At 39.8% G+C, this 26,904-nt stretch overlaps 2 protein-coding genes across 2 annotated transcripts in view; both read left to right on the plus strand.

The window, feature by feature from the left end:
- Positions 1 to 504: 504 nt before the first annotated feature.
- Positions 505 to 8,418, plus strand: sall4 (spalt-like transcription factor 4). The gene is made up of 4 exons (XM_073469483.1): positions 505 to 703; positions 3,481 to 5,934; positions 6,016 to 6,317; positions 6,412 to 8,418. Exons 1-4 carry the CDS (start codon positions 637 to 639, stop codon positions 6,844 to 6,846), a joined length of 3,258 nt encoding a protein of 1,085 aa, XP_073325584.1. The 5' UTR covers positions 505 to 636; the 3' UTR covers positions 6,847 to 8,418.
- A 2,695-nt stretch (positions 8,419 to 11,113) lies between these two features.
- The window catches only part of atp9a (ATPase phospholipid transporting 9A), a 35,979-nt gene continuing 20,188 nt past the window's right edge, over positions 11,114 to 26,904 (plus strand). The window contains exons 1-14 of the mRNA XM_073470591.1: positions 11,114 to 11,242; positions 13,105 to 13,249; positions 15,501 to 15,614; positions 15,848 to 15,956; positions 17,269 to 17,327; positions 18,406 to 18,457; positions 19,552 to 19,646; positions 20,463 to 20,543; positions 21,724 to 21,799; positions 22,229 to 22,305; positions 22,575 to 22,735; positions 22,838 to 22,980; positions 23,764 to 23,876; positions 24,685 to 24,894. Coding sequence (XP_073326692.1) covers positions 11,175 to 11,242; positions 13,105 to 13,249; positions 15,501 to 15,614; positions 15,848 to 15,956; positions 17,269 to 17,327; positions 18,406 to 18,457; positions 19,552 to 19,646; positions 20,463 to 20,543; positions 21,724 to 21,799; positions 22,229 to 22,305; positions 22,575 to 22,735; positions 22,838 to 22,980; positions 23,764 to 23,876; positions 24,685 to 24,894 — 1,503 coding nt within the window. The 5' untranslated portion in view covers positions 11,114 to 11,174. The remainder of the gene's footprint in view (positions 11,243 to 13,104; positions 13,250 to 15,500; positions 15,615 to 15,847; positions 15,957 to 17,268; positions 17,328 to 18,405; positions 18,458 to 19,551; positions 19,647 to 20,462; positions 20,544 to 21,723; positions 21,800 to 22,228; positions 22,306 to 22,574; positions 22,736 to 22,837; positions 22,981 to 23,763; positions 23,877 to 24,684; positions 24,895 to 26,904) is intronic.

The raw sequence follows: 26,904 nt of genomic DNA on the forward strand, positions 1-26,904 counted from the left end.
TTTTTGCTCCCCAACATTTCATTTGACATGTTTTGCATATACCCATGCGCAAATATGCACCCATATCCAAATGTCCCTCTAGTACCAGTTAGTGTGTATGTATTTGACAGGGATCTGAAAGGTAATAAAAGTACGTAAAGTTACTGTTTACGCACATCTAGGCTATTTAAACGCATTCAAATCCAATATTCTGGTGTTTGGAGCCAAAAGCGCCACAGGTGATGAGTTTAAGATAATGTCGCCCGACTCATCTTCTGCTCGCTTGAATCTGTCGGTGACAATATATATGTTGTTTTTTTTTTTCTTCTCATGAACAAGGAAAAAGAGCGATGAGTTGGGTGTTATTAACCCTGCCTCCATCCTGCAGTCCATCCACTCGCAGGGCTCCTCCCGCCCCCTCCTGCCACTCCGCTGCGCTCATCAATAGGGACCACATTTGAATAATGTGTGAGCACTTGGACTGGAGCCAATCAGCTGTCAGAGGACCGTGATAAATCGCAATGCATTATTGATAATAATAATTACGTTGACATGCGCATTTCTACTTGAGGGGGCTAATTTTCCCCAAGCCCGAAAGAATTTGCTGAAGAAGGAGAGGAAAATTGTTTGCAACTCTTTGCTCCTGATGGTTGCACCATGTCGAGGCGTAAGCAAGCCAAACCGCAGCACATCGACTCCGACGAGCCTGCCTCGTTAGGAAATGGTAAGTTTACGCACAAGATATGAGAGAGTTTACTAAAAAAAAACCTTCACATGTAGCCCCCGCCATGCCTAACTAACGACATTTTATGTGAAAAGTTTCGGGGGCTGCTGTTTTTACATTGTTCCTCTCGCACTTTGACCTGTTGCTGTCCGGTTTTTTTTGTGTGTGTGTGAGTTGACCAGGAGTCAAAGTTTGGCGCAGAGACACGCTCAGAAATGATTTTAAACACAATACAGGTGTTCGGCGAGCTCCGCTGTTTAAAGTGCCACACTGTACGCTTGTTTTTAACTTTATATAACTCTCTCATGATAAAAAAGGTCAAATGATAAAGTGACCGAGTCGCATCTTTTATTTGAAACTTCTTAAATGTTGAACCAGTTGAGGAAATTGATCCTAAATGGAGAACTTTAAGGTTTTTTTTGAGTAGTTACTTCGTGTGGAGACTGAAGAATCCCTTTTTTGAGCTTTTTTGGGGGATTCTTTGAAGCATGTGTGGCAACCTGTAGATTGTTTGATACATCGTAGACTTTGTGTGACAAAGAATGACTTTACTGGATGTCTTTTCATCTTTTATTTCATTCAGATGTGTACTAACAGCTCTCTTTTATCATGACGCATCACTTTTATTTGATTGCAAACATGAGTGGGTACTTTCAGAGCCCCTTTGATTGAATTTGGATGATTATCGTCGCAGTTGCCATTGATTATTGATTCTTTCTGTATCTAATGTAACCATTTATTCATCTGGTTGTTGCTGTTTCTGGTGGTATTTGTTGGCGAGCGTGCGCCAAAGGTGAGCTTTTGAACAAAGGTGCCCAAAAACTGTATGAAATGTGACTCTGGAGTAAGCTGACCTAAAGGCAATAAATCCCCCAGTTTAATGCATGACTGTTTCCTTTCGTACATATGTGGAGAGGTGGGGGATGGAGCAGTGGCCTTTTTGTGGAGACTGGGGTGGGGGTGCGTTTTGGTGTTGCCATATGCAGCTCCAGCGCTGCCGCAGACCTCACCTTGTGATTTGTGAACTTTGTCTTTAAAAGGGGCGCTTTGTAGAGCCGCGGTGCTCTCTGATTTCTATCTGTTATGACTTTGTTTGGTGACTGATCAAAGATTTAGTTGTGCCACACAAGGCCCCGTGGATTGAATGTTTAGTCTGACCTCGTGTCATGTACCCCTCCAAAGGTGATCACACACAGGTCATGCGCCGTCAAGTGGTAAACTGGAGCGTTGCCTGCATATTTTCCCCTTCATAACCGACAAATGGATAATATCAGAAGATCAGAAGTTAAATCATCCTTAGTTCCTCATTGTGTGTACCGTTCCTATCGATGTAACTGTATTAAGATACGAGCACCAGTGTTGTAGTGTGCGTAAATGTGGGTGGCAGGATCTTGCTCAGCTTCCCTCCCTAGATTTGTTGGTAATGTAGTTTGCAACATTTTTTTTTTTTTTTTTTTTGTGACACCGCTTCAATGCCTCCTGGTGAGCAATTAACAAGTCCAACAGTTTCCTCAGGCAAATGCAAACAGGTGGTCTACCCCCTTTCTGTGAGGCATTAGCATTTAACAATACACCCAGTTGTGAAATGGCCTCTTGGTTAGCGGACAAATTAAAATGCACACAGGAGCACTTACCAGGCTTTCACAGGCTGTGAAAATGCTTCAAAGTAATCAACATTGGATTACCCCCCTTTTTTTTTTTCTTTTTGCCCTTTCAGCCCATCCTTTCATACTAAATGTAGTTCTATAGAGATTTCATTGCTCATTTGGGAATCTAGATTCGCCTTTTTTTAATGGATTTTACTTTTGCTCAACATGTGGTGGAAATGGATCTGCCTTTTTAGCAAGAGCGTGGTGGCATATTTCAGAAACACAGTAATCTAATGCCCATGACTCTTTGTCTTTCTGGACATTGTTCTGGGTAATGTCAAAGGTAGATGATTGCCCTCTGCTGGCCCTGTGGACAATAGCCAAATTCAGAGTCCTCAGCAGCCGAGTGCAGTGACCCACAGGGAGAGGACAACAAAAGAGGAACAAGATTTTCCAATGAACACGACAAACAAAAGCCTCAAACATTACCAGTAAATTCAAATCAATGCATAGTCGCAGAAGTGAACATCACAGAGTCTAAATATGGAACAATATTCAAAGGGACACTGTGTAGTTTTGGAGAAGAAATTCAAACTCAAAATTTGAATATTAACAATATCAATGAGGTAATGATACAAACTCAGAAGTATTTATTTTTTAACCAAATAAACAAGCTGTTCCCAGAGGAAAATAAGGTCCCCAGAAGACTGTTTGAAGCTAGAAAAGTGGCAGGGTCCGCCACATATAAACAAAGTAAAACCGTATGAAACAGTGTTGTCCTTTTTTTTTTTTTTTTTTTTTTTCTTTTTTTTTTTCTAAGGTCAGTTTGTTTCATGAAAACGACGAGTTTGTTTATTAAGTTAGTTTTTTGACATATACAAATCAGTCATGAAGATCTTTCTCTTCTGATTTAAAATTTCTTCCCCAAAACTACATAGTGCACCTTTTTTTTTTAAGGTTGTTGTCCTGCATTTCAAGATATTGCACAGTAGTCGTCTTCTTTGTTACCACAATTTTACATTTCTTGAAATATGAACAGTAAAACTGTTTTATTAATTAGCAAGTCTAATATAGTATTATCATAGAGGATTATCATCAAGGATTTTTTTTTAAACCAATTCTATTAGAAAGATATCACTATAATTGTACAAAGAGCATTAAATTAAACCCTGTATCCTCTCATTTTAGGGATTCTTCGTGATGATCAAGCTGAGGAGGCTGGAAATGAAATGAAGAGGTTCCGAATGGACGAGACCAAGATCTGCAACAAGTGCTGTGCCGAGTTCTTTGATGAAGCAGAGTTTCTTGAGCATGAGAAAAATTGCACTAAAAGTCAGAAAGTGGTCATCATGAAAGAAGGAGATGGCAATGAAGTGCCTGAGGAATATTCACAAGGCTCTCCTGATGGCCTCATGAGTGACCACGATGACAGCCAGTCCAGCAGTCATTCGCTATCGAACGTCAATGCAGAGGAAGACTCCAGCATGAATGCAGAGGACACGAGCCAACACGATCAGGATGAGAGCCCTGAGATGACTTTCCATCCCTTATCCAAACTCCAAGATTCAAATGTCACCCTTGAAGCCATGGCAGACACTAAAGTGGCTGTCTCCCAACATTCTTCAAATAATAAATCTCTGACCTCATCACAGGAAACCCTGCAGGCCATCCCGATGATCTTGGAACAGTTGGTGTGCCTCCAGCAGCAGCAACTACAGCAAATCCAGCTCACAGAACAGATCAGAATCCAAGTAGCCATGATGACTCCACAGGGTCTCCAGTCATCAGTAGGGGCTGTAATGGACCCTCTGAAAGCTCTTGGTGCACATCTCTCTCAACAGCTGTCTGCTGCAGCAGCACTGATTGGAAAAAGGACTGGCAGTGAGAACCTTTCTATAGAGACGATGAAGCAAGGTAAACTACCTCTCCCCAGTGGCGTCCCCGCTTCTCTACCTGGAGGACTGGGTTCAATTACTTCTAAAACTGACATTTTGAAGGGTATTCCGGATCTGGCCAGCCGTTTACCAGCACTCCTGCCACAGTCACCAGGCATCATGAGTTTCCCTGGCACGTTCAATGGTATCCAAGCAGGGATTGAGTCCTCCAAAAAAGTGAAGACGAAGATGCAGAGCCTCCCACCAGAGTCAAAGAACGGTGACTCATTGTACAAGCACAAGTGTAAGTACTGTGGAAAGACCTTTGGCAATGACAGTGCTCTCCAGATTCACTTGCGTTCTCACACTGGCGAGAGGCCCTTCAAGTGTAACATTTGTGGAAATCGCTTCACAACCAAAGGAAACCTCAAAGTGCATTTCCAGAGGCATAGAGACAAGTACCCTAACATCACCATGAACCCACATCCTGTGCCAGAGCACCTTGACAATATTCCCACCAGCAGTGGCATTCCCTTCGGCATGTCTGTGCCCTTTGACGAGTCAAATATGACTGAAATTAAGCCTATGTTGGGTCATCCTGCTGCTGGGTTCCACCCATCATCCATGCCAGGATTGAAGACATTTGACACCTTTGCAGAAAGCTCATTTTCCCAGAGACCCTCGCCATCAACAAGTGACTGCTCCCCATCTGTTTCCTCGAATGTGTTTGGCCATGAGACTGGACTGGATCCGACTCCGAAGGATGCTAAAGAACTGCTCGGGCCTCTGCCTCATATGAATGGTAGTGCCCTCCCAGGAGAACAAAGCTCTGGTACTGCAAAACTTCAGCAAATGGTAGATGGCCTGGATAAGAGAACCAACGACCCTAACGAGTGTGTAATCTGCCATAGGGTGCTCAGTTGCCAGAGCTCACTCAAAATGCATTACCGCACACACACCGGTGAGAGGCCCTACAAGTGCAAAATCTGCGGCCGAGCATTCTCCACCAAGGGTAACCTCAAGGCCCATTATGGGGTGCACAGGGCCAACACTCCTCTTAAAATGCAGCACTCATGTCCCATCTGTCAGAAAAAGTTCACTAACGCTGTCGTCTTGCAGCAACACATTCGCATGCACATGGGTGGACAGATCCCCAACACCCCGATGCCAGAAAACCAGTTTGAAGCAGCAGAAGCAATGGAGTCATCTCTACCAGACGAGACACCCATTAATACCAGTGGTTTTGAAGGAAGCATGGAGGAACCCAAGCCAGAGCTGAACTCCCACAAGCCAGAGCTGAACTCCCACAAGCCAAACGAGACCTCCGAATCCCTCCCACCTGCCTCTGAGGAACAACCACAGCAGCACGTTGCCCCTGCTATGTTTTCCAGCCTTGATGTTTTGAAGAATCTCACCTCTGCTCTTGCACTGAAACGACAGAGTAGCACCGCTTCGGAAAGCGAGGCAACATCCAAAGAATCCCCATCAGCTCCTAGAGAGCAGGAATATCAGAATGGCCGTAGTCCTGCCATTTCTGACTCTGCCATGTCCTTTCACTCCTCGTCGCCAGTGAACAACATGGGTAATTGCAAGTCTCCTGAGTCTGCTGTTGATGAGTATGCCCGCAGTATGTCAAAACCAGAGTCTGATGGAAGTGCTCAAAGTGGCACAGAGTCCGGTGGAGCCCTTGACCTCACAGCTTCCAGCAGCTTCACCCCCAAAGCAATTAAAGAGGAACCCGGCATTCCCTTCACAAACGGAGACTATGGTGAGTTTAGTTAAGAAAAGTACTTTAGAGGCTGTCTTGTTGGATGCTTTGATCTAATTTTCTACTTCCTTGTACCAACAGTTCCTAGTCACATGCCTTTCATGAGGATGCCATCAAGTCTGGCCAGTCTGGAGATGAAGATTCCTCCAGAGAACCCTTTGGGCCATCATGGTTTGTTCAGCTCCCATATGCCTCAGGGAACAGCCATGCCCTCCATCTCAACTGCACCGCGACGATCAACCAAACAGCACGTGTGCCATACCTGTTGCAAGAACTTCTCTTCTGCCAGCGCCTTGCAGATCCATGAGCGCACTCATACAGGGGAGAAGCCTTTTGCCTGCAACATCTGTGGCAGGGCTTTCACCACAAAGGGAAATCTAAAGGTAAGTCATCTTTGTCTGACAAAGTGCTGAATAGACCATTTCTTATGTAATCAAGCATTTGATGGGATTGTAATCGGCTGTGTCTTGTCTTTAGGTGCATATCGGCACTCACATGTGGAACAACTCATCGCGGCGCGGCCAGCGTCTGTCTCTGGATAACCCCATGGCGCTGATGGCAATGAGCTCCGAGGCGAAGATGTTGCCAGAAATAATGCAGGCCCCCAAAGAACTGGCTGCTCCACAAATGAACTTTGACCCATCTCTGTGGAACCAGTATGCTGCTGCCTTCAGTGGTGGCCTGACCATGAAGACCAATGAAATATCTGTCATCCAGGGTGGTGGCATCCCTCTCCCTGGGAGCCCTGCCGGTGGGCCTCTGATTGGATCCACCGGAGGCCTCATGAAGATGGATGGTTCGCACTCTGGCTTGCCTGCATCTGTGGCTGAAATTGAGAAGAACAGCTCAGACAGTGTGCCAAAATCACAGTTCCCACATTTCATGGAGGAGGGTAAAATTGCAGTTAATTAGGCTTTTTAAGCCATCAGTCAGTTTTTGAATGTCTCCTTTTTTTGAATGAGGTACAATCAACATTCAGAGAAAACTTTGTAGGATTCTGGGTAGATTGTTTGTTTGAATTTTTCCAGTAACTTCATTGCAGCTATCTTCCCTCCTGATCCGCACGATTCTCAAGTGTTATTTTTAGTTGAACTTGATATAACTACTGTAGTTGTATTTTATTTTATTTTATATAAATATATATATGCGGGTATTTTTTTTCCTTCCTGTGCGTTCTTTTTTGTTTCGCTGTCTATCCAGAAGTTTGAATGTATAACTTACTTGAAACTGCTTTAATTCAGACCGTCTCTTTGATACTTACTGAAGGATTTTGACTTTAATAGGAAAAGTTTCAGGGCACAACTTTTTAAGGACACCATGTCTCAGTGTTCAGAAATAATGGTGTAGTTAACCGTACGTATCTATAATGACTACTTTCTCTCCTATTGTGTGCCATAGGTTTTATGACATTGTACATTTTTGTAGTGGTAAATGTCATTAGCGTGTGTCATTTTGAAGGGGCCTTAGACCAGATTGACAGGTTATTCCAGTGTATTGTCTATCACATCAAGGTGCGACAGTTCAGTCACCAGTTTTGGATAATGCTGATTATAAAGTAGGCTTTCATCTTTGCTGCATAGGTGCTAAGATACAGTAGTTAATGACTCCAACCTTATGCCAAGTGCCTAACCCAAGTTGTACATGTGCTGTTGTCTGTCACTGCACCATGAGGTTATGAAGGCTCTGTTAGACTGATAAACTAGTGTTTTGTGCTGTGTAGCGTTACATGCATTTCATATTTTCATCAGATTTCACAATTCCACTTGTACATCTGCAGAGTCCAATTTAGTTGGCTGAGGTCTGAAGGCTTTTATATGCTTAATGTTCTCATGCCTGCACTTTATTTCAGGTTGTAGTTACATTTACATTTTATAGTTGCATTTCACTGCTTTTATTGTGGTGGCTGAACAGGGAAAGGGCAAAACAACAATTTTGTTAACTTTTCCTTTTATGTGATTTTTGTTTGAAACAACCATTTAGATTAATTGTCATACTGTTTGTTCTTTTTTCTAGGTTATCTTATCATCTTGTAGCATCATTAATTTATTTATACTTCACAAAATGCTTGAGTTTAGGGGGTAAGTTCTACCTCGTTTAGATTTTAGTTGTCCTCCACCCCCCCTACTCTCAACGCAACGCTCTGTACATTTTCCGATACATTCTCAAGTATGCGCTATGATTTTTCATTCTCAACCTGCTGAGTTGAACAGTAACGAATGTATCACTGGACACTTTACACAACTCAGAATGGTCCGAGTACTTTGTAGGCCCCTGCTGTACATTCCTTATCGATATGCATTTGCCAAGTTGTGCCTTTCTTTAGCAAACCATGTCAAAACTGCTTTCAAGTTGTCTCTACAATTCAAGTGATGTTGGAGCCAATTTGGCCTGTTTACAATGTAAATGTGTTTTTTGTTTTTCAAATGTTTCCTTCACCTAAATGTTTTCTGATTTTGAAAAATAAAATCAGGGTGACTTTTTCAACATTTTTCCTGTAATTACTTCACCACAGATGACGTTGTTACTCAAATTTACTGACACTAATCCCTAATTTACATCAATTCACCTTCAGATGTCTCAAGTCAAGATTCTTTCTGTCCTCATGACGCACCAGTAACCATTAATCCCTTGCCATTTTGCATCCTCAATGGAAAAACTATTTGCATCCGCAAATGAAGAGTGCGCTCTAATCGTGTGTCCACAATCAATTTTACATCAACTATACAGCAGCTTTTTCTGTCACAATTTTGACACAATACTTTGCATAACTGCCATTATAGGGCACTTAAACTAGTAGTAGGGATAGTAACAGAAATACAGGAGCTCTAAAGTAAATGCAACCATAATCTTAATGTTCAGATTTTGTTGAGGCTAATAAAGTTGATGGTGGAAAATATTAGGAAAAACAGGAATGCAAATAGTTAATATAACTTATTGATGATGATAACAAAGACTGCTGTGGTCAAAGTTGTTGCATACATTATACGAATAGTGCGTTTTTGCTACAGTACTTTTACCACAACCTTCCTCTTTCCATTTCCCATACTAAATTGTTCTTACACCTGTTTAATATATGATGTTAAATTAATCCAAATTCTGGCCCCAGAATGATTTAGATCCAAAAAGTACATGTGTTATTGTGATTAAATTCTTGACCAGCCTTGTTGTAATGTACTGTATCTATTCTGATTTCAAGTATACTCAAACACCTGTTGTGTGTTGGACTGCAATTTATTGAAAGTGTTTCTAATATTTTGTCCACCTAACCTAAAATTTACAAAGAACAAAAACAATCATAAACAGCTTAAAGTATAATTAGATTCAATACAACACTGTAAACTGCAGCCTCAAAGAAAATATCATTATATATAAATATTCTGCTACAAAGACAAGTCTTTCATTATGTAAACTATTTCAATAAAAGTACATATATTAGTTTTACTAGCATAAAAAATTAGAGTAATTAGATTATGTAATCCAATTAATAAACTGCTTGGTAGTTCGGAGACCCAGTGATGGTCAACCCTATTAGTTTATTTTGACTTATTCTGCTGATTATACCTTTTCTCAGGATTGTATGCGCATGTTCAGACTAAGCTTGACTGACGTAATTTTTTGGACAAAAACTGCGAATGAACCATTTTTATTAGGTGGTGACCTCAAATCTCAGCATATCTTTGCACAGGTCCTACCTGAGTCGGACAAATCAGCCTCGATAGCTGAAAACACGTGTTTAATTTATAAAAATGCATCATATTCTACACATTGATCATGTCTTTGTAATGTGAAATCAATCTGCTGTAGCTGTTAAATAAATATGGTGGAAGTACAAAATACAAATTCCCGCTGAAATGTGGTGAGGAAGAAGTATAAAGTAACATGAATATAAATATTCAGGTTAAGTACTAGTACCTCAAAGCAGCACCATATACAAGGGGTCGACCAATATGGCTTTTTCTGGGCAAATACCGATACCGATTATTAGTAATCAAGGAGACTGATACGAAAACTGAGGTTCTGTAGTGATACTGAAAACGATATTCGGGACCGATATTCATCCGTAGTAAAAACTTAAATCTTGGAACAACCAGTGATGAAAGAGAAAAACTAAGTACAATTTACTCAACTACCGTTCGGTTTTGAGGTACTTTACTTGAGTATTTCCTTTTTCTGCTACTTTACACTTCCTCTCCACTTCATTCATTTCTTAAATGTAGTTACTGTAGTCACTTATTCAGTGTTTATGGGCTATTCATTTTGACGTGTTGCCAATCAGATATTGTTGTGGGCGGGACATTGTGTGAGAGGATGTTGGGTCAGAGCCAAAGTAGCACATTTTTGAATTAGTTTACTTTATCGGCAATCTGACAGAAATATCACCAATACAGATAATCGGAAAATGCTGAATATCGGCCCTGATAATCGACCAGGGCTGATAATTGCTCTACCCCTACTATATAGAGTTTGGTTGACAAGTATTTTGATTATCACACCCTCCTCTGTTGCCTCTGATATAACCAGAAATAAATGCTGATTTCATGTAGTTGCACAGAGAGAATCTGAAAATGTGATGTAACTCTACTTATATTTATAATGTAACACTAAGACACTCACTTACCTCCAAATTATAAATTACAATTTATTTACAGTATCATATGCAGAGTTTTTCACATGTAAGCTTACATATAAATATCACCATCACATAGGCTGTCATTTCTGTACTTTATAGACAAAACAACCCACTTCATGCAGCCTATAATAAACCCTCAATATAATTACTTCTTTACAATATTGAATATATAATGGATGTTTGGTCATTATTGCTTTTTATATATTCAGATACAGCTCTGTTTTAGTGTTTACCTATGTTTTATCAGCTTTGTTGCCCCTTTTTTTGTCTGAATGTCTTTTTTCCCCATGTTTTGTCTATATAAACCTACACTGACACACAGATTACTGGCCTATGGAGCTGATTGATTCTGTTCAAACCCCAATTAATTAACAAATACAGGAATACTCAATTATGTAACAACATAAATGTTATATAAAATATCAGATTATGAACTGGGTCGGTGGCTGATGCCATGATAAGAGTGCTTTGTGCGGTGCTGCAGGCGGTCTGTCCCAGACTGTCGAGCCGTCCGGAGTGAGTGACAGCTGGGAAGCCTCCGCCCAGAAACCGCTACAGACGGGCGTACTGCCTCCTGCCTGCACCCGCTAACCGAGGAGCTGCTGCAGGAATGACCGACAATATCCCCCTGCAGCCCGTGAGACGGCCGAAAAGAAACGACAGTAAACACAGGAATGGGTAAGGTCGTGACACAGCTCGGAAAATATGAAAATACGAGAACGAGAAGCCATTTTTTTAAACGTGTTTTTCGTGGATGACAGTGGAGTGTTTACAGGAGCGCGTCGACATTGTCCTCAGTAACTAGCTTAAACCATGGCGGGTTTTTAAGAGGAAAAAAACAGCATTTAGGGACAAAACAACGACTAACAGGTGCATATATGTTAATACAAATGATGTGGCCATTCATTGTAGCGTTTAATAAGCTAGCCGAAGCTAGCTGGAAGACATCCTTGTTCCGGGGTTGCAGCTCGAGCAAGTGCATTGACGCCCATGTCAATATTTGCTCGGTTGACAGCAGCTCAGCCCGTCAAAGAGCAGCAGATGTAGGGCCCTGCATCCTAAATTCAACATGCTAGCTGGCTAAATGATGCTTTTGTAGGTTTATGTTGACCGACACACAGAGGGGCAGGCCTCTTAACATGAGGATGGAGACAACAAAGCTGAAATGCAGCCAGTGCTCCCATCAGGCTATCATGGTGATGATGTCACCTCCTGTAATGAACACATAGCACAAGGCTAGCTGCTAAATGTGCAGTATTACATGTAGCTGGAAATATAATTTATAGTCTGGTTCATCATTGCGTCCAATTTAATCTGTCCTCCCTCTGTCATGGTAGGTAGCTTATACACCCAGCTGCCAGTTTATTAGGTACACCTAGCTAAAACTAATGCAGTCTAATACAAAAGTCCTGCAGCAAATCCTGCCTTCATGAAGTTTATAGTGTTCAGTTTTCTGTTCAGTTTTGTATACGTCAGTCAAGAAAAAACACCTCTGCTTAATGTCATACAGTTCAACCGCACGACTGACAACATCCCTTCATGAATGAATCAGCTTTCTTGGACAATTCAGCAACAACTAGAGCCAGACCGATATATCTTTGACTGATATTATTGGCCAGTTTAGTATTGTTGTGTATGTTGCTTGATATGCACCATTATGACACACTTTTTTAGAGATTATAATTTAGAAAAAGATGCTTAGGGTAATTTATAATTATTGAATTCTCAGTTGGTTTACTGTTGCAGTGCACTGATGTCATTTTAGACAACATCCTGCCTCCATCACATGTCTTTCTCACAAGTGTTTGAGGGATCATTAAAAAATGTGTGTCAGTGTGGATCAATATATCGGCATCGCCCCAAAAATCAAGTATCAGTTGTACTCTAATAAAAACTGAATATTTAAAACCTTTACATATGTAGGATTTGTTGCTATTGTTGCATTAAAGGGACAGTAAACCTTTCCTCTTACCTATAGTGCTATTTATCTATTTTGATTGTGTTGGTGTGAGTTGCAAAGTTTTGGAGATATCAGCAGTACCACAGAAGGCATTTTGACATGTCAATGTAGGAAAAGCACACGTATGTCAAGGTTATATTTTATTTATATTCAGTGTTTTATAACTTAATAAGTCATTCATGTCTTGGTCATGAGGTCACTGGGCTCTTAGTTCATTGATATGGAATGTATTGTTTGGTCATATCACAGGGAGTGGCCACCCTTTGCCAGATAAAGTTAATATTTATTTAGTAAGGCACAATCTCCACGTTCATGGATCTTCAGGTCAGCCTTGCCCGTTCTGTGGGTTTGTAGCTGCTGTAAGCAGGAAATTCATTAAAAATGGAGCCGTTATCTCGACAGCTACACGCAATACAACTACAGAATCTTCATTGTAAAGGGAAATAGCCTAAATTAATCAACTAAATCATAAATATTTGGCTCATTTTTTCATTTAACTGTCTCAACATGATTGCTATAGCACTAAATGCTGAGATAAAATGAGAAATTCCTCAACCTTCCTACTTCCTCTTCCTCTCAGGTGCTGCCCGTGGTCGAGATGCTGTGGCATGGGTGACTTCCGTCCCCGCACCGTGTGGCTCGGCCACCCAGAAAAGAGGGAGCAGAGGTACCCCAGGAATGTCATTAACAACCAGAAGTACAACTTCTTCACCTTCCTGCCTGCGGTTAGTGTCAGTCAAAGGTCACCCCTCCACCCTCCCTCCCGTTAACCCCCAGAACCACCACCCACCTCTCTCAGCCTGGCCCTGATTCACTGTCGCTTGTTGGACACATTTTCCCATGAAGACAATCATAACCTCAGGACTCTTGTCATCTTGGATGTCATCTTGTACTCCTAACTGTTGACTCATAATAACAATTTTTAGACAGAGAAAAGCAAAACAAAAAGTCACAATTAACAGGCTGCAAATGTTTGGCATTTTGTCTTAAATATAGACTCAAATAATAAATCAAAATAGCTGTGGATTAACCTAGTGACGAAATCGGGTAATTGTCTCAGCTCTAGATCAAATACGTGCCTCAAATGTGAATATTATTTGTGTTTGTAGGCTCATACTCTAGTTTAACTGAAGAATACTATAGACTTGTTTTGCTTATATTCAGCCTAACCCCAAAAGACTGCAGATTAGCATACCTTTTGGATTCTTTGACACGAAGAGGCTGGTTACACTTTTACTACTATGAATGATGAGGGCAAAGTCTGACAGATGCACTGTCTGCTCTCTCATAGGAATGAACAGGCCTGATATGTTAGTAAAGCTCAGTTTATAAATGAAATATTGATTTCTTTCTTCAGTTGGCATACAGGCAGTTTAAGAAGAATATTACTCATTTATAAATAGCTGAATGTTTCATGTTTTAAATGAAGATTTTGTAAATGAGAAGTGAGATAGATAGTTTCAGCCACATTAAGAGAATGGTCTCCTAGCACCAGATCCTGGTGATGACATGTACAGTAGTTATTAAGCTGTGTGTGCCTTTTCCCTGGGCTGATTTACATATTCATTTGTTTTCCAGACATTCAGTTGTCTTAAGATCTTATACCTTTTTTTTGTATGTGGAGTCAGACATTGAAAGTAGCTCGGATTTGTTTAGAAAGCAGAAGACGAGCAAAACCTTTTTGCATTGCAAATTGTGATGCTTTTTATTGACTTTGGTTCATGCCAAGAAGTTCTTCTCACTCAAACATAATGGAGTCTTGATGTTTCTGTGCAGGGTTTCATGTTCTCAACTGATACAATAGCAATGTGAGGTCTCGGTAGTTATCTTGCACACTGGTGGTAATGAAATTGAGCTAAGCTGTTGCATGAAAGTTATTTTTAGGAGTGACACTAGTGGAGGAAAAGCTACTATATGCATTACAAGATGCATATATGTAGTTTAGGTTGGTAAAAGGATTCCTAGGCTAAAAGTGGGCTTTATATGGTTAAAATGTTTTATTTTTTGTAGTTGTTGATATGTCATGGGCCATGATTTGGAAGATTATACTAAGATACATTACCCACAATGCAACTTAGCCACTGAGTGACATCGCTGGAGGCACTTTATCAGATTGCATGCAGCTTCCCTTTGAAGCCACAAAAGACTATACTTCCTTTTTTGCATATGCAGTCGTACCCAAGACCTGTAAACATACTTTAATGTGTAAAATCGGTGGTTATGCTTAAACAAGGCGAGTATGGGCCAATACCAACATTCACTAAGTATATCAGTGTATCACTAGTTTTGCGTTACTATGTTATAATTATCTATTCGATTATTTTCTCAAAAAATAAATTGTTTGGGCTATTTACTGTCAAAGAATGATGAAAAGCACCCATTTCAATTCCCCAAATCCCAAGGTCTTTAAATTGCTTCTTTTATGCGACCAACAGGCTAAAAATCTTCAGTTTGATTTCACAGACGACTTAAAAAAGAAACTGCAAATATTCACATTTGAGATGCAACAACCAGTGAAAAAGCACGATCCATTGATTCTCAAAAAAGTTGCCACATTATTCTGTCAATCAACTAATGGATCAACTATTTTTTCATCTCTAACTGTGTTATTATATAATATTGATCTATACAATAATATAAAATTACATATACAGCAATAGAGGATTTTATCCACATCACCCACTCCTGCGTTGTAAAAGCTGTCACACACAGTTGATGAAAATGTGAGACAAATGTTTTATGCATATCTTAAGTCATTTATCATTTTCTGAATTTATAATTCTAGATGCTGAGATGACTTTTCATCTCCTCATCACCAAAATAGTGTTGTAACAAGGCAATGGTGTTGAATTTATTTTAATACATCAAAAAATCTGTCATCAGTCATAAAAAAAACAAACATCTAGCCGTAAATGTCATATACGGTCATACGCCTAATAACTTACCACCTTGTGCTTCTCTGTTTTATGTTCACAGGTGCTGTTCAATCAGTTCAAGTACTTCTTCAACTTGTACTTTTTGCTTTTGGCCTGCTCTCAATTTGTCCCGGAGCTACGCTTAGGCGCGCTCTACACCTACTGGGTCCCTTTGGTATGTAGACTTTCACAATTTTCTAATTTGTTTGTTATCACGGTCAATAAATCTATCACATTTTTCATACTTAAGTTGTGTTCAGTGCATCTCAGTATTTTTTTTTATGGAAATGTTCAGGTATTTCCCACAAACACAGTTATCACAGCTCTCATGTGTGGGAAGTTGGTTTGTTGTTCTCTACTGTGGAGAAAATGACTTTTTATTTTTTATTTTGACGTTTTACTCTCCAGGGTCTTGTTTTGATTATCACCATCATGAGAGAGGCAGTTGAAGAAATAAGATGCTACCTTCGAGACAAGGAAGTGAACTCTCAGATTTACAGCAAGCTTTCGACCAGAGGTGAGGCTATGTTTTGTCTATGTTGATATCTGAACCATGTTGCTTATTTCTCAGCATCAGCGTCTATTAACTGTAGGAGGTTGGTCCTATTAAAACTTATTGGGGCTAGGGGAAATGGTGGGTAATTCAAAGCAGAGATGTAAAAGTGTACATAAGAGGCCTTGGTATAAAGTGCTACCAGCAATAAAAAGCAGGAGACCTCTTGTGGTTTCCATCACTTTGCCCCTTTGATGTGGCAGCTTGTTTTACCCATAAACACAATGACTGGTTGCCTCCATGATAGCGGCCCCCCTGCATATCTTGTGGCTTATAGAAACTTTATGATGTCAGAGCTTGGTGTGTTGTTTTCTTGTAGCATAAGATGAAACTGGATGAAGTTGTTGTGTCAAAAAGATAGTGAAAAATGTGAAGATGCTCATGGAAGATGTATTAAATCACTTCTTTAGTTTGACCAACAGTCAAAAAAGCAAACGCATACAGATTACTGTCATATATGACAGAGAAAAGCAACAAGTCTTCACATTGTGGCTGGAACCACTGAATGTTTGGCATGTTAAGAGATTAATCACTTATCTAAATAAATATAATTTTCAGTCAATCAACTTATCAGTTACTCAATGTTTGACAACAATTGTGCATGAGTTATTGACATAAACCACTTCTTTATTTATTAGTATTAATCAAAACTTATTTTGATATTTTGCCACATTTTATGTCTGAAAGGTGTCACATAAAGCTGCTCTGTCCTGAACGTTGTCAGTTTTGTTCTGTAAAGTAATTTGAAATGTTTGTGTGTGTGTGTTAGTGGAGCTGAGCACTCATGTGAAGTCCCTTGCACCCTAATGCATAGCAATATTAATGTGCTTTAATGTCTTACATATGCAAAGCCCAGGGGTCACGGCAGAGGTCAGGGGTCGGTGATCTCTTCCAAACAATTTTGCCTGTTCATTCCAAATGAAATGAGAGAAAAGGCTCAACTCCCCCAGCATTCTTTCAGATATGCAAGGAAAATTGCCTTCCCAAATTCACTGGGTCGACTGATGAGGCACGCGGGACAACAGTTCACCCAAAGAAGACATTAGTGTTTTAAAGTGATATTGGGTTCAACACAGAGGAACTATGTGTCATTTTAGACATGATCTTTGAAGGATCACTTCCATAAATGCTCAAATTTTATGATAAATTCTACTGTACATATTTATTTAATTTTAAAAACCATGATTAGTGAATACTTTTACCATATAAAACCCATCAAATAATATACAAAGTTCCTTAACACTGCATTAACTTTAAGATTTGTTCTGTATTTCAGGCACAGTGAAGGTCAAAAGCAGTGGTATTCAAGTTGGAGATCTTATAATCGTGGAAAAGGTTTGTTATACGTCTGTGGTATTGATGTTGTTCTTGTTAAGTTGTTTGTGTAATTCTGGTGGCTGTACGGAATGTGAAAATAATTATCCTGGAAAGGACAATAAAATCTATCTAATCTAATCTAGTTAAAGATTATTTTATCCACACCTGTGAATAATTTTGCTTTTCAAGACTGTCATTTTAAAATGTTTATGACAGCGAGTAATGATGGGGTTGTTAATCTTGTGTGCTTCACTGGTGACTGAGGTGAAAGGAGTTAGTAAAGATTTTGTAATCTTGTGATCAATGCTGAGCCTCAGGCTGTCAAACTCAATGGATACACAACAGAAGTGAACCCTAAATGCCTTTAATTAGATCTTAAACACAAATTCAATTATGTATTTTTACAATTTTTTCATTTTGAAATCTCATTTATAGTTTGCAGTTGTTTAAAATACCTAAGTTAGTTTGTGTTTTCTGGGAAATCGGTTGTGTTGCTCCTCTCGTGTGCAGAGTGGATCCTTTGAGGTCTTTTTACATGAAATATGAGAAGTGAGTCCTGTCTTCAGTTTCCAACTCATTTCAAAGCAGCTGAAGGAAAGGTCACACATGTTGTCCTAGCCATTTCACTAATATGACTGAGTGATTTAGAGTTATGTGGCTTACAATGCAGAAACGTGAACTCATCAGCAGAGGTGAAACCAGTAGCTAACACAAAAGAAAGCACTATATTTTTTAATTAACCTGCATTTGAAAAGGAATAATGTGTTTTTATCAAGGTATTAACCACCTAGCAATAATCCATGCACAGTCCAACTTCGGGGAAGCTGTCCAGATGAATTTAATGCTGAATTTGTCTGGTGTAGTGAAGGGACCAGGTCAGGCAGAGTGTAAAACCTGGTCAGGGTCCCACTCAGGCCACGACAGGATGATTTGCTGGAGGGCTTATTATTTTGACTGACTGGCTGTGGGTAATGTGGCACATGAAAAGCTAAAAGTCTTACTTTTCTGCAGTTAAAGAGCGGAGGAGGGAGGAGGAGCAGTGTGGGATCAGGAAGTGATGTTGAAGTCATGTTTTTCTTTCTGCCTTTCTTTGTAGAACCAACGTGTTCCTGCTGACATGATCTTTTTAAGGACCTCTGAAAGAAATGGTAAACATCTGCTGGTCATTCATCCAGATCTCCACAACAGGCTGGCTGCCTGGCTGCCTGGCCGGGGAAATGACTTGTTTAAAAAGGCGCTGAGGTGCAGGGATTATCCCTGAGCTGGGACAGGAAGTCCTACAATGTCTAAATTGTAATTGGGTCCAGTACTAAACTATCACTCAAAGTGTGGTGTGGTGGAGAGTTCCTGCTCCATGGGGACTATTAACAAAACATTGTTCTTTCTTCATCTTCGTCTATAACTAATTTTGTCATTCAAATGAGAAGATAATGAAAAGGAAAATCGAGGGCAAAACAGATGACAGAATGCAATGAGACACGAGAGGAGGTTGCTTCATCTGAATAATCAAATATGGATTAGGACAAGATTTGTCCGTGATAACACAAACTTAGAGAAGTGCATTGCATCTTTTATTTGCACATATACAAAATGCACATTCAAAATAACAACTCCTCAGGCAAGGCACACCAGTAATCTCATCACAGGGAGATGTTTTATTTTCAGCTCCTAGAAACCCAAATGTGACGGCGTAAGAGAAGCAAGATGCATGTTATTGTTGCGTCTTCCTGTTGGGGGAAGAAAAACAACAGCTTTGTTTTACTGGAAATAGTGCTTGGTTATCTCTCTTCCATGTGGAGGCCATTAGGTCAATTATGAAGAGCCTAGGCCAGGATTGGGAGTTTTGGGCAGGATGACGCATGCAGGCCAGTGGGGGGATGGGCTTTGGTGGATTCCTCCACTTCTGTTCCAACAGTAAAATGCAGCTTTGTCCCATTCACAGAAGTTGCTGCTATTCATTTGTGACTCCTTGCTAAATCCAATTCCCTTTTTTCTTCTGTCTATTCAAACTGGGCCTTGGATGAAAATGGATGAAACAAATAATCAGAAACCAGCAAAAGTTGACAGAAGCATTCAGTATTTATTGAAATATAAATGTAATGATCTGTATATCTATGCCATCATCAAGAAAAGAGATTTGTGATATCCTTCCTTTAACTAAAAGCCAATCTATTGTTGCCCCCTAGGGGTGAATGTTTTTCAATCTGGCATCAGTATCAGCTCTTGTCTTCTCCTCCTCCAGGCTCTTGTTTCCTGCGGACTGACCAGCTGGACGGAGAGACGGACTGGAAACTACGCCTCCCAGTGGCCTGCACACAGAGACTGCCAACTGCTGCCGTGAGTCATAAAACAAAAAGGAGAGGGAGGTAGTTAGATGTCGGAGGCAATTGAATGTTAAACACTACGTTTATGCCATTGCCGTGCCTGTGTTTTGATGAATATGTGAGTAATTGCACATGCTGACTATGGTCCCAGAGAGACAGGTCTGTCATTAGGACAGAGTAGTGATTTAATTAGAGGTCAGGGTGGCCTGGTCATCGGAGAATGTCAGGACTAAAAGGTCAAAGGTTCAACTCAGGCCTATACTTTTCGAAGAGTACCTCAGTTTTTGAGCAAATAATGCTCATATTTTTAGATTTAACATTATAGGTAAGTCATGAAAGTGTAACAATTCACAATTAAATCGAATATTACACAGATGGACTATTGGTTGGACAAAACAAGACAGACTGAAGATGCTAATTTGGTCTCTGAGAAATGGTGGAAATCATTTACTAATTTACTATTTTCCGACATATTGTAAACCGAATGATCCTTTGATTAATTAAGATGCTAAACATGTGCCTCAGGATTCACAAGATAGTCAAAATAAAGTAACCGCTATATTTATCAAACAAATCTGGGAATATTTATTTTTGGAATTCGTCTACCAATAATAGCCTCAAGACAAGCCTCAGTAATGTAAAATGCAGAGCATGCTGCATAAACTGTAAATGGTAATCTAAACTAATGTGGTGTCCACATAAATGAGATGGTTACATAATGTTTGGTGAGTTAGTGAAAGTTTGTTTTTGTCTTCTTCATCATTAATCATTATTCAAATCACTTTCTCACGTGTCAGTGATCCTAAACTTTGTTTATGATTTTTCACAGGACCTTCTGCAAATCAGATCATATGTGTACGCAGAAGAACCAAACATTGATATCCACAACTTTATTGGAACGTTCACCAGGGTGAGTGCTTGTATTACTATTCTTTTCAGACTTTCACCCCCTTATGTTAATCTGATGGAAATTTACCATGTAGATCTTATGTGTGATTAGGCGCCTGAGTCACTTTTAAGTAATTCCTGATGGAAATCTGGCTAGATGCCACCTAGTAACACGTACAACATGGAAAAGTCTAAATTGAATGCAGACAGATAAACTTAAAGACCTCAATAGCACAAGGTAAACCATGCAGAGAGAGAGAGAGAGCTGCATCTCGAACCACGTTCTGTAACACCTTCTTACTATAGTCACTGGCTTATTGGTCGATGTGTTTTTGTATTGCATGTATTATCTTTTATTTTCTATCCCTTATTATTTTAACTATCCATATTTTATTGCAGTCTTTTAGTCTCTAAATCCTTTTTTGTTTTCTTAATATCCCATGTTGTCGTTTTCAATCACTTGTACAGCACTTTTAACTGCATTTTGATTTGTTTGAAAGGTGCTATATGAATAAAGTTTGATTGATTGTATCACTTATGCACAAAGAATATATAAGTTATTAGTTAAAGAAACTGTGGAATTCTTCTTATATCAGATCAGCCTATAAACTATTTTTCCTCTCATGGTGCGACTGTGGTAAGAGTTGAAAACAAACAACCTAATACTACCACAGTCATAATTTGACCATCAGTCTCTCCCTATATTTTTATTTTTGATTTCAACTTCATGGATGAATAAAAGAATATTCTGCAAAACACTTTATACATGACATGTGAGCTAATAGGATTAAAAGTCCCAACTCCCAAAGTCACAACATTCTCTTATTTGATGTGTGCTTGTGTTATAAAACAGGCAGCAGAATTGGCTCTGTAATGGTGGTAAATGATGAAACTGATTATAAATGTGGTGGTGTATTCGCTGTTTAAAGCAGCAGTGAGCTTCCCTTGTGCAAAATGTCACGCAATGTGGTGAAAGCATAATGGCTAACAGCATAAATGTCTTGACTGAAGACATAAGTAACATTAACCTAAAAGACACCTATGTGTGAGTGACAAAAGATATGTATGTTGAGTATTCCATGTCTGTAAATGACTTTTGTTTTACTGCTTTTTGTTTACAAAACCTCCATTTAACAAAGATAACATTTATTTGACCTGTCTTCACTCATCATTCTGTATATTTGTTGTGTCAACTGTTACAGGAAGATGGGGACCCTCCAGTTAATGAAAGTCTCAGCATTGAAAACACCCTGTGGGCCAGTACCGTTGTTGCCTCTGGTAAATATGTGACTGATGGTGCAGCTCTATTGACAAGGCAGCTAATAATCAGGAAGTAGCCAGGACCAGCCTTTGCACTTAATGCACAGAGTTGCACTGAAGCGTTACTTCCTGCGCAACTGTTGATCTGATGGCTTAACCAAACACACAAACGGTCAAGAATTTTAGCTTATTTATAAGTAGCTCGGGGGCAACTAACTATAATGGTAAAGAAAGTGTGCATCAAGACCACACTGTCACATGTTATCCATTAAGCAATTTGAAATATGCATGCTTTATTCCGAATGACATTCTTCATTTGAAAAAGTCTATTCATGTCAAGATCGTAAGTCTGGGAAATGTCTTCTTGACAAGCTGTGTTTTAAGTTGTTGTTTTATTATATTGACCTGAGGCAGTTTTTTAAGGCCCTTTTCTCTCCCTCACTCCAGGCACAGTGGTGGGAGTTGTGATTTACACAGGCAGGGAGCTGCGCAGTGTCATGAACACCTCCAACCCAAGGCACAAGGTACAGTAGTGTGAGCCAGAGCCTGAAAACCAACATTTGATCATTAACTTTGCATGAGGATGTATTAGTTTGGAGGATTTCGATTTAATTTATCCTTAATAGATTCATTCTGTATTTTTATTTTTATTTTTTCAGTGTACTTTTTAACTTGTGTTTTTATCAATATTAGTTTAATATTGACTTACTTAGACCTACATATTTAACATACACAGACCATTTCTGTTTACATTCATCTGTCTCATAATGTTTCCCTCTGTTACTCATGGTAGGTGGGTTTGTTTGACTTGGAAGTGAACTGTTTGACTAAGATCCTGTTTGGGGCCCTGGTGGTGGTGTCACTGGTTATGGTGGCCCTCCAGCACTTCGCTGGACGTTGGTACCTCCAGATATTCCGCTTCCTGCTGCTCTTCTCTCACATTGTGCCCATTAGGTGCGACTTAAGATTCTCTACTTTATAGTCATCTGCAGTGTTGCATCGTATTTACATGCAAGGCATTAAAAAGTACATATTTACTGTTTTCATTTGATGCAGTTTGCGTGTCAATCTGGATATGGGAAAGATGGTTTTCAGTTGGATGATTAAGAAAGACTCCAAGATCCCTGGGACGATGGTGAGGGCCAGCACCATACCTGAACAGCTTGGACGCATCTCCTATCTGCTGACTGACAAAACAGGTGAGACTGCAGGAAATGGCTGTGAAATCACAATACTTCATATTAACATGCTCTTAGTTGTGTGGCCAAAACAATCACTGAGGCCACCGTGTGGAGTATTAAAATAAAAGTTTATAGTGCTTGGGATTTGCAAAGGAAGTATCCAGTAGGACAAAGTTAGGTAACTTCCCTGGGGGGTTGTTCTCTGGTGGGGTCTCTGCTCTTGGAAACCTGCTACTTATTGGCCCCTTAAATCATAAAACAAAGCCTAAAGTCTCTCATCCATACACACCTCTAGAGCACAACACCTCTACCAATGCATTTCCTCAGGCGTGAGGTGTTACACGTCAGATTTATAGCCCTCATGCCCAATAAAATGATTGGCCATTTCCCATCCAGACCGTGATAAGGCCGGCGGGGTCTGCAGGTCAGGCTAATGTACGTGCGAGGCCCCTGAGGTCTTTTTGATATACTAGCGGAAAATGCTTTTAAAGTGAGTGTGAGGATACAGAGGTTGCGTGTAGTGTTGAAGGGAAGCCTTCTGGCTTCCGTACCATTTTTTTTCCCAATCACCATATGTGGCATGCAAACTCTGCTTTAAGTAATGTGTGAAAGGTGTAAAAATACCACTACAGATATTGATGCTGGAAGAGTTTCCAAAATTATATTCATTTAGCAAAATCTAAGATACCATTTTATATTTTGTGCTCGCAATCATTATGCAAAGGTGTAGGGCATATGGAAGTTAACTGTTTCAGTTGTTATTATTGTGGAGGAGTTTCACTGTAATGTAATCTCTACCAGGGACTCTTACTCAAAATGAAATGGTGTTCAGAAGGCTCCACCTTGGAACTGTTGCTTATGGGATGGACTCAATGGATGAAGTACAGAGCCATGTGTTCAGCGCCTACACACAGGTAAAAAGAAAATACATGCATGAGTATACACATTGCACAAGTTTGATAGAAAAAAATGTCTTTAGCAAATTCACTCACACCATTTAGAAAACAAACTGAAAAGAAGAGATTGAAATTCCCAAATCTCGGGAAAGGGTCAAACAAACAGACATGAGCATTGTTTTAAGAAACATATCAGTTTGTGATTATTGTTTGGTTGAATGCTTCCTGACCTCAGATGTCACTCTTTGTCCCCCTTGACACCAGAGGTTAGTGAAGCAGGAAACAGGATTAGCCCACAAGCGAAGCACTGACCGGACTTCTTTAATGACGCTACCATTAACCCCTGGAACGCACGGCCTTCTAAAAATAGCAAGGCCACAATGCAAAAGCAAATTGTTCATATTTACTTTAAACATCTGGTTATGTTTACAGGCCAAATCAATGATTGAAACTTACATTTTTGAAGCTAGTTCTCAGACTAAAACCTTCATTTCTCCAGCTAGTAAATCTGTTCTTAGATAAGCTTTTTGAATGTGTGTCTTTATCTATTGTTGCATCAAAGAGTTATATAAGTGTTCCAACATACTGTTCAAACATCTTGTTATTTTTTATTCAATGCAACAGCACAGATTGTCACTCCTACAGCTTTTTTTTTTTAACAGTACACATTGTTAGTTCTGTTGGCAACAATAGTTGCAATCTCTTAAAGGAAACCTTGACAACAATGAACGACCACTCTTGGAAAGGGTGTTATAACTCTGTTATATAACTCACATTCCTTTAACCTCCGTCTTTTGATCACAATACCTTCTGTAATTCTCTTCAGCCCACCCATGACCTTCCAGCCTCCAGAGCTCCGGCAGCCACTAAGGTCCGCAAGACCATCAGCAGTAGAGTTCATGAGGCTGTGAAGGCCATCGCCCTAGTGCACAACGTGACACCAGTGTACGAGTCCAACGGTGTGACAGACCAGGCCGAAGCCGAGCAGCATTACGAAGACACATGCAGAGTCTACCAGGCCTCCAGCCCAGATGAGGTATGATGTCCAGCCACATAAAATACATGTTCCTCCAGTTATAGTGATATTAATGTTCGAGAAGGGTTAAGTACTCCTTATGAGACTAAGAAAATGCTGTTTTATTCAAAACACACAAGGCATGTGCTACCAATTAGGGCTGCACTATGTGGTTAAACAATTATGTTGACATCATCTTGACAGTTATTGTGATGAGTCACGATTTGTGGGAATGATCATCTTTGCATCACAATTTTCATTTTCTTTGAAAAAACTTCAATGAAAAACTTCTGAAAAATCTTGATGGTTTTAAGTTGTTTTCAACATCTTTTCTTACATCTGGGGATCAAACTTTGTAGGCCAGGGCATCTCAGCAGCACAACAGTACTTTATTATAATGCTGTTTTGTCATTTTACCTTTTTTGAAAATTTGCAGCTTCTGTGATTTGGATATTGCACTTGTCCATAATATTTAAATTTATTGTGCAGCCCTACTACCAATTATCTTGGCTTAAATGAAATATCTTTATTCATTTTTATATCCTATAAGATGTATCATGAATAACTTCAGTGATTTACTTCACTTGAATGTTTGAGCCATGTGCCAAGTTTAACACTAAGGGTTGCTTTCTCAGAGCGATTTTAACAAAGTAATTTAACTTGTTTGTGAAAAAACATACCAATAGACAGAAATTGTTATTTCCAGGAGAGTATTTGTTATTTTTATACATTTTCAAACATGTCTAGAAAGGATCTTTAACATTTTATCATCTGATATCTGATCATCTTATAACATCATTCAAAAATATTTTGTATTTATTGGACTGAGAAAACATTCTCAGCTCTCTCTGGTCTTACAAAAAATTTACTTGAGAGAAAACTCATCATTCAATTGCTGGAGGGCAGGTCATATGCTTCTTGAATAGTAATAAGCAATGGTAATAATAAACTTTATGTACAGTGAGGAAAATAAGTATTTGAACACCCTGCTATTTTGCTGTTTCTCCCACTTAGAAATCATGGAGGGGTCTGAAATTTTCATCGTAGGTGCATGTCCACTGTGAGAGAGATAAACTAAAAAGAAAAATCCAGAAATCACAATGCATGATTTTTTAACAATTTATTTGTGAGATATAGCTGCAAATAAGTATTTGAACACCTGGGAAAATGAATGTTAATATTTGGTACAGTAGCCTTTGTTTGCTATTACAGAGGTCAAACGTTTCCTGTAGTTTTTCACCAGGTTTGCACACACTGCAGGAGGGATCTTGGCCCACTCCTCCACACAGATCTTCTCTAGATCAGTCAGGTTTCTGGGCTGTCGCTGAGAAACACGGAGTTTGAGCTCCCTCCAAAGATTTTCGATTGGGTTCAGGTCTGGAGACTGGCTGGGCCATGCTAGAACCTTGATATGCTTCTTACGGAGCCACTCCTTGGTTTTCCTGGCTGTGTGCTTCGGGTCGTTGTCGTGTTGGAAGACCCAGCCACGACCCATCTTCAATGCTCTGACTGAGGGAAGGAGGTTGTTCCCCAAAATCTCACAATACACGGCCCCAGTCATCCTCTCTTTAATGCAGTGCACTCGTCCTGTCCCATGTGCAGAAAAACACCCCCAAAGCATGATGCTACCACCCCCATGCTTCACAGTAGGGATGGTGTTCTTTGGATTGTACTCTTCATTCTTCTTCCTCCAAACACGCTTAGTGGAATTATGACCAAAAAGTTCTATTTTGGTCTCATCTGACCACAAAACTTTCTCCCATGACTCCTCTGTATCATCCAAATGGTCATATGCAAACTTAAGACGGGCCTTGACATGTGCTGGTTTAAGCAGGGGAACCTTTCGTGCCATGCATGATTTCAAATCATGACGTCTTAGTGTATTACCTACAGTAACCTTGGAAACGGTGGTCCCAGCTCTTTTCAGGTCATTGACCAACGCCTGTCGTGTAGTTCCGGGCTGATTCCTCACCTTTCTTAGAATCATTGAGACCCCACGAGGTGATATCTTGCATGGGGCTCCACTCCGAT

The sequence above is a fragment of the Pagrus major genome, chromosome 7 (assembly GCF_040436345.1).
Source record: "Pagrus major chromosome 7, Pma_NU_1.0".
NCBI classification, from domain to species: Eukaryota; Metazoa; Chordata; class Actinopteri; order Spariformes; family Sparidae; genus Pagrus; species Pagrus major.